At 38.0% G+C, this 14,076-nt stretch overlaps 1 protein-coding gene across 2 annotated transcripts in view; it reads right to left on the bottom strand.

Moving 5' to 3' along the window:
• The window catches only part of slc16a2 (solute carrier family 16 member 2), a 51,194-nt gene extending 37,976 nt beyond the window's left edge, over window positions 1-13,218 (bottom strand). The window contains exon 1 of one of the 2 annotated variants that reach the window (XM_028459478.1): window positions 12,822-13,218. In XM_028459478.1, the coding sequence (XP_028315279.1) occupies window positions 12,822-13,218 (397 nt within the window). The remainder of the gene's footprint in view (window positions 1-12,821) is intronic. The other variant, XM_028459479.1, reaches the window with a different exon arrangement.
• Window positions 13,219-14,076: the final 858 nt, after the last annotated feature.

The following is a 14,076-nucleotide window of genomic DNA, read 5'->3' as shown; positions in this document are numbered from 1 at the left end:
AGTACTTTTTTATTTCTATAAGTGAAATCCTGTCAGCTGTGCCACAGAGGTGCTCTGACTCTTGCTGACACAATAATAAACATCAGCCAAGTATTTGATTTAAAAGGATTAGAAAGACTTGCCTAAGTACGAGGCTACAACAATATATGTGAAAGATCTTCTCTCAAAAGCAGGTTATATACTCACTAAAGTATTTTAAAAGTGGCAAATGCTTTAGTACAGTTTTGGTCTTGAAATTAATTTTGCTTGATGATAATTAGTGATGCACTGAAAACTCGGTCACTGAAAATGTTTAAAATTTGACTCTCTTAAAGCAGCCCAGTCAGTTATAGGCCTGTACAATATTATTTAATGTATGAGTGGGGTCAAGTTACTCATTTTTTATTATACTTTATATTGTGCATTGTTGGAAAGGCAGTGCTAAATAATTATTTTCATACTTTTAATTGATTTATTCTTTGAAGCATTATTACTAATTGGTGCAAATGCAATTATATATACTGTATATATATATATTGATATTGGATATCGGTCCGTTATCAGCCGTAAAAAATTAATATCGGATTTTATCAAACTGCATCTATATATATTTATATATATATATATATAATATTTATTCAATTGTAGAATACTGTAGATATTATGTTGAAGGTTAACATTTATGTAACAAACTAGTAAATAATAAATGAGTTTTTCTCATACTTACTGTTGCTGATTATTGTTCTCTGTTTGAGTAACATCACCTGATGAAGCTTTTTTTTTTCTAACGTTCAATACTACAAAATAAGTCATAAAAGTATGTATGATTTGTGCTGATATCATATTGGATCAATATTGGTATTGACCAATATTCAAGGCGTCAATATCGGTATTGTATCGGAAGTGAAAATGTTGTATCGAGACGTCCCTAAAATTAACTAAACGAACCTATTTTTTTTTCACTTTCACACCATAGTGTAAACAAATAGGGTTCATTGTTCACAAAATGATCAAATTTCATATTTACCCTTGGTTAAAAAGTAACTAAACGACCTTTTCTGCTGAAAACAAGGGTATCTGGGTATGATGTATTGTTGATTGATTCTTGTCCACCTTGGTGTTCTGATTGACTCAGATCTGACTATCAGCAGTCAGATCAAATCTATCACAAAAACAGCTTCAACCACCTAAAGAACATCTCCAGAGGGAAAGGTTTAATGACTCAGAAAGATCAGGAAAGGCTGGTCAATGTTTTTATCTCCAGCAGACTGGACTATTGTAATGGTCTTCTGACAGGAATCCACCAAAAGTTCATCAAACATCTACAGCTGGTTCCAGAACAAAGAGGTCAGAACACATTAGTACAGTTTTAAAGTCTTTACACTGACTCCCAGTCAGCCTCAGAATAGACTTTAAAGTTCTGCTGCTGGTGTATAAATCTGTGAATGGGTTTGGTCCAGAATACATCAGTGACATGTTAGTCAGGTCTGAACCCAGCTGGTCTCTGAGATCTATGGACACAGGTCAGATAGTGGAGCCCAGAGTTCACAGTAAACATGGTGACACTGCTTTTAGTTGTTATGCTGTAAAGAAGTGGAAAAACTGCCAGCAAAGCTGAAGTCAGCATTCATTGTGAACATTTTTAAATCAAAGTTAAAGAATCTTTTTCTCTACTCGCGAAATCCCAAAGGTACTGAGAAAGAGGAAAAGGTTTCAATCAATTATTTATAGAAACTATTTTTATATATAATAAAATCTATAATGAATAGCAATTTTCCATTAATTTCATGTAATTTTAAGGAAGAAATACTATATCGGGATATCATTATCAGGATATAAATCTACCTATATCGTGAAATAAAATTTTCTCCATTAGGCACAGCATGAAATAGGGGTATAGTAAATATTGAGTAGGTAGTTAGCATAGCATATTGTTCTTTGAAAATGTTAGAGAGTGACTGAGCATATCTTTACTGCTACATGAGCCTCACTAATAAAGTATTTTTTCCGATTTCAGTCGAGACGCACGTCAGCCAAAAAAAAACTCAGGGTTTGGATACTTTTTAAGTTAATTTTTTACGTCGGACCAAACTTAGGGATAACTTCATGCAGTTACAGAAGCCTTATTCAGTTACGCCTCAATGCCTCCCTGTGGTGACAGCCTGATGCAGTTTTGATCTGAATCTTTCTGCCGATGTCCAGAGTGAATAGCGTTAATCAGAAGCTGTTGAATGTTTCTATTTTGCCGTAGAAGCTGTCACAACCAACAAAGGAAAATGTTGCTTTAGACATAAAGCAAATGCAGAACAAGATATTACATTAATATTTACACTGTGAGCTGAGTTTTGGGCACCAGAGTTTGAAAGCATTTTCACGTCTGCACAAAGGTAGTTCGCTATTTAACAAAACTAATTATGGTCTGTATGTTTAAAATCCACTTAAGAGTATAAGGAAAACAATAACCCATTGCATGGTCCTATCAAGATCAAAATCCTAGTTTTCCTTCAGAACACCAAGAGAGCTGAGGGAACAACCTCTTGTGCATATTTTTAGTTGAGAGAATGTGGAGTTGTATAACTTTCAAGTAAGACTGCTCGTAACCAGCGTAATTGTATTGTCAGGGTTTTGAAGATCATAAAGAGAATGCCAGCTGCCACCCAAGAGCACAGTGTGTCTCACTAAACCTGTAGTGATCAAAACACACCACTTACCAGATGCCTTCCCACGACTCGTAATACAAATGGAAACGTTGCTTAAAATAAACTACGTACCACACGGCTCATGCAAGTGTCCTGGGTACAAACTGGTAAAGAAACAATGGCCCCAACATACTGTAAATGCTGTTATAATCAGATATTCAAAACAAAGATAGTCCCACTTCAAAGCAAGGTGAGATGGCTTTAGCAGATGCTAATGCTGCACAAAACAATGGGACATGACTTATTCCCCAATGTGGAGAAAACATGATCTCAATTTCTCAAAAGCACAACAGTCTAATCACGACAACTACCTAGAGTTTTGACCCAGGATTTATGAATCCACATATAGCAAGAAACGGCTATATCTCCTGCAATTATTCTCTTAACATTTATCAAAAAGTGATTTTAATGATACAGGCTGTGTTCGAAATCTCATACTAACGTACTACTCATACTAAGTCTGACGTGAAAATTAGTAGGTAGTGCGTAATCCTGGGTGATAAAAACGATATATATCACGATAGAGATGTAATCAATATCAATAGAAGATATGTGTGATAGAATGTTCGATAATTTCACCGAACTCCATGAACTCGGAAACAACCCCTGACCTAGAGCTGGGAAAAAAATCAATTGAATCAATTTATCAAATTTGTAGATAAAAACAATTTTTATTTTGCAAATTTGAGCCAGTAAAAAGTACACCGCTTACTGTCATCAAACCACAAAGGGCCGCCAATTCACTAATGGTAAGATTTAACATTTTTATGGAAGGATAAAAGCTAACGTCATACGTCATGTGAAATAAATGTTATCATTAAATTAACATCACTATTAATCTGTCCCAACTTGTGATATATTTTAATTATATTTCACGTGTTCACAGACAAAGCTGGCCCCATTAGACAGTAATGTAACTATTGTGAGTATTACATCTAAATATCCCATTAGTAATGCTCTCAGTATTTAATGATTAAATCATCAAGTCTGATCTGGTTTAATTATAGGAAATCAGAGAGATATTTATCAACCATAACTTTATGTAACTCATTATCAGATATAAAATAAACTAGATTCAGCAGCAGTGGTTTATATTAAACAGTAAAAACACTATTGGAGTTATTTTTGCTTTTCATGTGCTTTTTTTTATTCATTATTATTTTAGAAAATTTCATTATAAATGAGGAAATAAATGCGAATTTCCCCCATAATATTTTATTAATACATTTGTACTATGCTGTTCGTTTCATGTCAGAGATAATTCAGCTGTGCACTGATTATTTATAAAATGTGCTGCACATTTTCTTTGATTAAGCATTTATTTAATGTCTATATTTTTACATTTAGCAGGTTTTTTATTTTATTTTCCATAGTTTTGTTGAGCTCTTTTTAAATGTTAAAGATTACGCTTAAAATAAAAGTATTTAGATGCAGCCTTTTTTCTTCTGGTCCTTATTTTGAATAGGTTAAAAAAAAATGAATCAACAATTATCGATATCGATTGATATGAAACACATTTTTCAGGCATATCGCCCAGCCCAAGTAGTGCATTCACATTAGATAGTATGGAGAGACTGAGTACTCGAGAAATACCCAGATGTATACAATATTGAGACAATTCTTAAGTATGCACGGTGTGCACACTAGTCATACTCAACTGTCTAATGATCATTGCGAGTGGAACGTAAAATGTCCGGCTTCAAGCTATAAGTCAAACATCTCCTTTTCAAAACAAAAGCATCTGTTCCTGTCTTCCATTTGGTTTTTTATAGGGCTCTTGTTTTGAAGTTAACCAGTAGTTTTGTCAGTAGCACAATGGAGGATCTCCAAAAATCTCTGAAATGTTGAAATGAAAGGTGTTTCTGGAAGTATTATAGATCAAATGAGCACATATTGATATTCTACTTGGGCACTTTCTCACTTAAAATGCTTTCATAACTTTCAAAAATGGAGAATCAAGAGATATTTAGCCTCAGTGTGCTTCAGGTTTGAAATGCATCTTGGGAAACTCCAAAGTATACTTCAGTGGGAACGGTCATCATCCTAATCATACTAAAACAGTATATACTCATTAAATTTGTAGTGTATAGTACGGAGTGTGACATTTCGAACACAGCCACAATTTTTACTGACAAAATACTGTACATCATTGTATTGGTGTACCTCTAGTACTAAGTAACACTGAACTGATCTTGTGAAGCTGTCGTGAAATGTTTTCCTTCCACAGAATGAATGAAAAGTTATACTAAACAGACAATGGAAAACATCCCTATAGCTTAAACCCAGCAAAGTCAGGTTATATTGCATTCCGTCTTATACAGGTATGTGTCTTATGGTTGTAAATCTTCTGGTAAGAAAAATATTTCACTGCAGCACAAGACTGAAGATTCCTCGATGAACAGATTTAGCGTGTTCGTGTTCAGATACGTTGAGCAAAGTGAACAATGTACCGGTAATAAAGTGGATTTGTAAGAGTTAGTAAAAACCTTTGAGAATAATCCTGACGAAAACTATGTGACAAGTTTGCTAAATCCGGATCTGACAGAAACAAACACCTGTTCTCTCCTCAGTATAAAAACAGCACGTTTTTAAATCACAGATTACCTTTGTAGCTGCTGAAAAATGATCTAAAAATAATTTAATGAAGGTAAACTCTCACTCCTTGTTGCCAAATCCCGAGATGTAACGTTCTGATCTTGGTTAACCAAACCTTTGGAATATTTGTCCCTTTCCTGAAGTTCAGTTGTTTCTCTGCTGTCTAAATAAAGTCCCATTTGTCTTCTCGCACCTACAGTACATGTACTCTATCATTGTTAAGTTGAGTCTCACAAGGATCAGATCCAACTTGAACTCATTGACTTGCCCTCAGGAATGCGAAAAACACCACAATGCACACCTTTCTGCAAACCTGGATAATGCTGGACAATACTGTCTGCAAAGCACTGTCTGTAAAATAGCACCTGTTTAAAGGATGTTTATATTTGCTTAAAACAGCTTTATAGATAGTCAAAGTAACTGAACAACATGACGGAGAGTCTTTTCTTGAATAATAACTCAAAATCGGAGCTGAAGTTATTAGCATGGGTTCTAGTTACAAGCATTTCCAATGAAAAGATTACCACCATTGTTCGTTTGTTGTGTTAAAGATTAAGAAAAGAAAAGTTGCAGGCTTTGGTTCCAAAAGTCAACCAAACTACACAGATCGAGGTCACCCTGAGACACATTGTGGCATTAACACACGTTTGAAGCTGGTTTGGATCATATCACTCAGTGAGCCAGGTACAGTAAATATCTTGTTAAACAGCAAGTATTCTGCATGTCTGGCTGTCTAAGGTGAATTGTCTTTTAAATATGTAAAAAAAATGTTGTTTTGTTTTTAATTTCCTGTACTTGAGAATGGATTCTGCAGAGAAGAACATTGAATGAAACAAGTTTAACACATCAACTGCACTATATACAGTATTTTTCTGCATCTCCACATTCAAACACAATCAGGACAAAATTGTCTTTAATGAGCTTGGTGTCTCGTCTCAGTTTTCACCAACTGCTCTATTCCATACAATGAAAATTGTATCTCATTCTTTCGGTTCTTTCTGCTGCTTGTCACAAATTTCCAGCTTCTCTGCTGCACACGATGCAGCATTTCTTTTACTTATTCTCCAGCGCTTTCTCACACCTCACAGCGCAGCGGGCCCTTCACTGTATGACAGCAAAGCTTTTTCTTTATTCTTTGTTGTTTTTTCATTTTTATGCAAATGCTCTTTGTATAAAATCTCAAGGTGGGGCACAATTAGCAATACTGTGACAGTATAATCACTTTACAGCAGGACTCAATGCTTATTCATGCAACATTTATTACAATTTGAATGCAAAAAGAAAAAAGATAAAGATTTAGATCCCCTGTCTGAGTATTCCAAGTACTAAAAAATAAATAAAAATAAAAAACAGAAAAATCTCATGAATGAATTATACCCTAAACATTGCAATGTTTTGTAAGGCCAAAGTGAACAAGTGCGTTTTAAAGAACAGTTTTAAAAGCAGAGAATCAAAAAATCATTACTGATTAAAAGTATATTCAAATAAAAAAATTAATTATGAAATGTATATAGTCTTATCTATTAGTCTATATTATACATTACATAAAATCTTTGAGTGCTACAAAATGACTAATGCTGTAATTAGTGCTGTATAAATAAAGTGAATTAGAAAATTATTAAATTATTTTTACAATGAAAATACAACATACAATTGTACTCTATACTTTCACTTTCTCAAATATAAATCTAGTTCAAATATGATGCAGTATAAAAATATCTGAGCTGGCGCAATATGCCACTAATCTTGGATACTCCATATTTTTAACACAGTATGACAAACATCATCAAAAACAAATTCTAGAAAAATAGAAATTCGTGATATTGAAATGGGGTCACGATCCAAAAAAAAGGCTGGGAACCATTGTATTAAACCTATTTATCAGCTATTTTATATTTTTGGTAGTTACAGGTAGACACAAAGATTTTATACTTTAAATTATTATGCCAATTATTTGTAGCATTGCATTTATGGTTCTCTTTCATAATATTCGTTTCAATGTCTGACTATGGGATATACGCCCCTGCGTCATTCCTCAGAAGCCTAATCTCATTACTAATCCTGATTGACTGGTGAAACGTATCCGTTCGCCGCAGGTAGTTCCACCTACTATAAGTAGTGTGGGCGGAAGATACTACGCCATTCAAACACCTCTTCTCACTCTGAGCTATTTTGCGTTCACTGGCTGCTCAACTGACAGTTGGCCGACTCTTCTTTTGGATTCCGTCGCCGGACGCTGCCAGTAGATGCTTTTATCGCCAGGTCGACCAGCGCTACCTTGCCCTCCATGCTCAGTTTAGCACTGCCCTCGACACCACACTTTGGCCGTCAAGCACCAACTACTAACACGCCAGTTAACGGCTCGGTTCATCACTCACTCAATAGTGTGTCCTCCCCTCCCCGAGCTGGGGACAGGGGGGTCCCCGTGCAGCGCTGTCCCCCGGGGCAAGCAGACAATGCTCCCCTTGGGGGCAATGGCACGGCTCAGCCGATAGAGGTGGCTGAGGCCCCTCTCGGTGGACCGGCTGCAGCAGGTACCTACTCTCTCCCTCAGAGACAAGAGATGTACCGAGCTTGCAGCACCGCCCTGGGTGTTACACACAATCTCAGGGGGTTGAATTAGCCCATGTTTTAAAGGAAGAAATTCTCACACTGTTAAACAAAGAGGCAATCTCTGTCATATCTATCTGAGAGCGACACACATCCCGGGAGCCCGATGCGCCGATTTACAGGGAATGGAGGTTACACCAGGAGGTTGTGGAACAGGTGTGGGCCTGTTACGCACTGGTCGAGGTGGACCTATTCGCCGCGGAAGAAAACTTGCAGTGCACACTGTTCTGCTTCCTACACGACTCGGGTGCTCCCCTCGGCTCAGGCGCACTAGCGCACGATTGGCCGCACGTACTGCTCTACACCTTTCTCCCATTGGTACTGCTGCCCCCACCCTCTTCGGGGTGCGGGAGACTCTCACAGTGTGTGATCCACCATACAGAGCGCTCAGGCCTCCTCCATTAGGTCTCTGTGCATATTTAAGTGAAGGGTGTTTGAGGGGTGGTGTCACCGGATGGGACACACCCCCTTTCAGTGTCTGGTGGGAGTGATTTTGTCATTTCTACAGGATCTGATTGACAAACAGAAAGCTTTCTCCACGGTGAAAGTGTACTTGGCAGTGATCACTGCCTGTCGCATGAGATTTGGAGATAAAACTGCGGGCCAGCATCCGCTGGTATGCCGTTTTATGAAAGGAGCACGCAGACCCCCCCCCATGTCCAGGCCACTGGTGCCACCGTGGGATCTGGCTGTGGTTCTGGAGGGACTTAATCATCCTTCTTTTGAACCGCTGGGAAAGCTGACTTGAAGTTTGTGTCCTTGAACACAACAGTGTTGCTGCTGGCTCTGGCGTCAGCTAAGCGAGTCAGTGACATTCATGCACTCAGTTCTTCCTGGGTAATGTGAGGTGGTCTTGAAGCCCAACCCGGCCTTTGTGCCAAAGGTGGTGGGCTCATGTTTTCCTATTGACCTCACAGTCTTCTCTGCCTCACAGGGTGAGCAGTGGCCTCATGTGTTGTGTCTGGTGCGTGTGGTGTGCTCCTACGTGGACATGACTGGGAGCTTCAGGAGGAGCGACTCACTCGCGCACACTCGACTTAGCCACATCCTGGGCCTTGTTCAGGGGAGTGTCTGTTCAGGACATTTGTGCTGCGGCGAGCTGGTCCTCACCTCTCACGTTTGTCCGGTTTTACAGGCTGGATGTATAGGGGCGGTTCTCCAGTCCTGATCGAAACAGTGCTTGCCCTGCGGGCTGGTGTACGCGTGATAAGCTTGTCTGCAATACGTGAGCTACCATATCCCATAGTGAGACATCAAAACGAGTATTATGAAAGAGAACTTTAGATTATTTACGCTGAGTAATATGAGTGAGATGTCTCACCAGACAACTCTTCTTGCTGGGTGAGTGAGAAGAGGTGCTTATTTTTGAATGGCGTAGTATCCTCCGCTCACGCTACTTATAGTAGGTGGGACTAACTGCAGCGGACGGATAAATTTCACCAGCCAATCACGATTGGCTTCTGAGATTAGGCTTCTGAGGAACAACGCAGGGGCATATATCCCATAGTGAGACATCTCACTCATATTACTGTTATGTAAATAACCTAAAATTATGACTTCACTAAAATCAAGCAGTTGCAATTGCATAAATAAATAAAATGATTAATCAATTAAAAAAGTATGTAACAATATTAATTTAGCAATGACATTCCAAAAATGCACAGTATAAAATCCCATTAATGAACTCTACTGAAAACATCGCTGTATTCAGTTTTTTTTTGTGTCCTCTATATTCCGACATTATTTGAAAACATGATCCGCACACGTGAGTGAATTTAACCAAGCTTTGCTGAACCAGCAGTTCAAAAGGAGCTTTTATATAATTTTGTAGCTTGCCGTTGGCCAATGTTTACCTCCGTTGCTGAGGAGAAAAGGTCAGAACTCAGCCCACACACTTAATCCTCTCACATATGAGAGTACAACTGAGAATTGAATCCCAAGAACAGCTGGAGATCAAAATCCTTCACAAGTTTGAAAAGGGCGGAAACGGACAAAAAAGCCCGATGACGGCAACTGTCCTCTCCTCTGATGTCTGTAACATCTAAGGAATAATTAACGTTTCAAATTTCTCTTAAAAGGCTCCAGCCTGTTTCTTAAGGCACGACATGATTAGCGATCTGAGGCTGGTGAGCAAAACAAAGCCTGAATGTAAATGACTCCATACATGAAGTTAATTTGACTGAACACAAAGAAATACTTAAACATTGTTGTCATTTTAGTTTAAAACACTTGTTTCTCTCCAAATGGGGATTATCTGTGCTGTAACATCTGACACTTCAAGGAGAAACAATTATCGACTGATAATGAACTTTATGATGGCCAACTTCACTATTATTTTCCCACAATTGATGAATGTAAAGATGAGAGTTTACTTTACGCAATCAAACCTCATCTGGAAACAAATTGATTACAGATTAGAACACATGGCCCGGGGACAAAATTCAGCCCTTTGGAGCATCCAATTCAGTCCGCAGGAGAAAGTAAAAATGACAGAGAAAACATGAATCATTGGGTAAATGAAACTCAACTACAGTATATTTGCAGGGGCTCACAGTTTTCCCAGTGCTCATATTGCATGATTGCAGTCATTTTTCATGTTGAACTGTTGGGTAAAAAAACTCAAAATCTTACAAAATCATTAAATTTTCCTTAGATTATTACATAATGGTTCCCTTAATTAAAACCTGTATGGACTGATATCTGTCACTTATTGCTTGGATATTGTCACTTTCTTACATATTTTTTATTTTATGTACATATAGAAGAGGAAACTATGGCACAATAATGTTGAAATTACTTGTTTTTCTGTATAAAATCTGTGGTCCTCTTGAGATCAAACTGCTCCATATTTGGTCCTTGAACTAAATGAGTTTGACACCCCTGGATTAGGAGATCCGATGATGTGATCCAAGAAGACAATGGTTTAAATTAGGGTGTCAAACACGTGGCCCACGGCCCAGATCTAGCCTGTAAGACGGTCAAGACAAAAACCTTATACAAAATATTTTTTAAAAAAGAACTTTGTTACTGATAACACTCAAAAACAAGTTCTTTACATAGCATTTGTTGTTAAACTTCACAGATTACTGTATAAACCCCAGAATCCCCATTTATATAAGTGTCTGTCATTCTGATTAAATCAATATGAATATGTTTGTGATCTGTACTTATTTAGGTGAGGTTTCTCTTTTAGAAATCATCTTGATCATTTTTTTTTTTCATTAAAGTTTTTAAGCCCATTTAAAATATGTAAAAAAAAATCTAAAAAAAAAAAAAATAGATCTGATAGATAGATCTGCTTTTGATTTCCTGACATTGAATTGCCACTGTTTGATGCCTCTGAACTAAAAGTGGTTCACCTGCATTAAATGAAAATGTGTGGAAGAAAGAGTAACATTAATCTGATAATATATTGTTTGATCATTTAGAACATATGAGAGAATAAAAACATTGTGTTAGAATTTTTGCATTTTGTCTTTTTAATCAGGCTTTTTACCGGAGATGCTTTGTAAAAGATTTCTAAAAAATGTGACATTAAACATTAATATTCTGGTGGTAAAATATTCACCATGGTACATTATGTATACTTATAAAAAAAAATATCTTTTTATCTTTGACGTTTCATGTTTAATAAATGCATTGCTGCTCATCTTGTGCAGCTATGACTGGAATTTCCCATTTGGGCACAAAAAAGTGTATCTTTTCTTATTGTAAAAATAATAATAACACAAATATTTACTGTATTTTATTATCCAATTTAGTACCTAGTGATATTGTTTTTTTGTTTTTATTGGTTTGGTTGTTTTTTCAATTATACGTTGTGTAATTTATATAATACATTTTGGTTTTCCTGAATTGATGAGATAATAATAAATTCATAAAAAATAGCCCGTTTTTCTGTTGTCATGGGAAATATTTTTTGGTTTTTCTGAGTTGATGAGAAGTTGTTATAGGAAATTCAGAAAATGTCCTATAAAAAAATTTATCTCATCAACTCAAAAAAACAAAATAATATTTACTAGAAAACGGGCAACATTTTTATTTACTTATTTTTATCTCATTAATTAAGAAAAACTGAAAAACATTTCCAAAAAACAAACAAAAAAACTGTGCTTTTTAACTTTACTAACTCGTAATTATGACCTTCTATCTCATAATTATGACTTGCCATAGTGATTTATTATTTTTTAGTGGTGGAAATAGGCTTCCATTCCCACCAGAAAAAGAAAAAAAAAAACTAGGAAAAGTAAAATAAGTCATGATTATGAGACATTAAAAAAATTTAAAATAATTTTCTCATAAATATGACTTCTAATCTCATAATTATGAGTTGCCAGAGTGATTTTTTTTTTTCTTTTTTAGTGACAGACATGGGCTTCCTTTCCAGTCAGTTAAAAAAAACAAAAAAAAAACGTCAAATTTAAACACTTTAAAAATATAATTCATAATTATGAGAAACTAAGTCATTAAAAATAAATTTCTCATAATTATGACATTCTTTCTCAATTATAGCTTTATTTCTCATAATTATGACTTTACTAACTCGTAATTATGACTGCAGACATGGGCTTCCATTCCAACCAGTAAAAAAAACGAGGAAAAGTAAAATTTCAACATTAAAAAATCTAATACATAATTATGAGATACAAAGTCATTAAAAATAAATTTCTCTTAATTGTGGCTTTTTATCTCATAATAATGACTTGCTTATATGATTTTTTTGTTTTGTTTTAGAGGTGGAAACGGGCTTCCATGAGGTGGTGTGAAAAACTGAATAGTAATAAATGGTGTATTGGCACATGTTGGCAGTACTCTGGTAATAATACACGCTGATCAATACGCGTGTGTGAGATGTTCCATGTCAGTAGGCAGTAGGTACAGGTACAGACCAGGGTCTGCAGCATCACCTCACCAGACTGTCTGTCTGATCCTACTCACCCACTTTGAACTGGGATGTCTGGTCCCCCGGGTCTGTGTGTTCCTTCACCAGCATTATGTGAAGGATGCCAAACGAGTTCTGGATCCCGAAGATGGACCCGTTGCACCAGGTGGCTGCAAACACGACCATCCATCCGAAGCCCCCCTCAGGTGGGACAAACCCTCCTCCGTGCCCGTGCCTCTCCACCTGGACCCCAGCATCTGAGCCGTCTCCCTGGCACACACCAGGCGACTTGCACCCGGCCTCGATCAGCTGCACGTCGGAGTCCACCGGGGAGGTTTTCCCCTCGGTACCCACAGCCTGGTCCTCTGGAGCATCTCCAGGCTCCATCCGCTGCTCGGTCTGAGACGCTCCGTTGGGCGGCTGCCCCTGGTTGTCTAGACCGTTGATCCCCATGCTGTCTGCTCGGCTGGAGACTGGAGAGGTTAGTGTGGGGCTCTCCGCTCACATGAATGGGATATAGGTCACTAAGCGCGTCGATTTGAATAGCAGCTTTGATTGGCTCTAGATGTGTGAAACGCGTAAAACGGACAGTCCTTCTCTGGCAACCCAGTCTCCTACACGCTGCTCTCAGCTGAAGTCTGGGACACAACTTCACTACTCACACGCAGACCTGTGAGCGGCGTTTCCGTCATAGTGTTGACACACAGAACCATAGAGAACATGCAGCATAAAGTCAGCTATCAGCCACCGTCTCACACTGTGACTGTATATAAGCTCTGACTTACAGCCTGTGTTTACTTCTGCTGAGCCAAGTACAGTCGGCCAACCCGGGTAAATGTCCGCTCCGACTCCACACCGAGCCGTAATGACGCGCTGCCCTCACGGAGTCTACTCTCCGACATCCCCCGGTGTTCGGCGCACTGCTACCGCGCTGCCGTATCATGTGTCTGCGCAGTGGCAACATGTAACATGTGAAGAAGGCCCAGTGTGTCCCATAGGGAGCCTCAGCCTCTACCTTTGCCTCTGCCTCTCAACTGTCATTCAGCCGCTAGGCCCCGCCTCCCCCACGGCCCGGGCGATGGTCGGAGCCAATCACAGAGCTCCGCTACAGTAGATTCGTGTCTCCACGGAAAAAGCCGAGTGTACCCGAGTGCGACAAGGCGACATCCTGGACGCAGTGTTTAAACATGGGATTCCCAATTTACCACCAAGGTCGAGTCAATACTGTTTCTTTCCACTTATTTACAAAATTAGATTCTTTAAAATGTGTGTTATCACTCATTAATTCCATCATTATGCTATAGTGGTTTT

The sequence above is a fragment of the Gouania willdenowi genome, chromosome 10, assembly GCF_900634775.1.
Source record: "Gouania willdenowi chromosome 10, fGouWil2.1, whole genome shotgun sequence".
NCBI classification, from domain to species: Eukaryota; Metazoa; Chordata; class Actinopteri; order Blenniiformes; family Gobiesocidae; genus Gouania; species Gouania willdenowi.
Note: the sequence above shows the minus strand (reverse complement) of the source record. Positions and strands in the feature narration are given on the sequence as shown.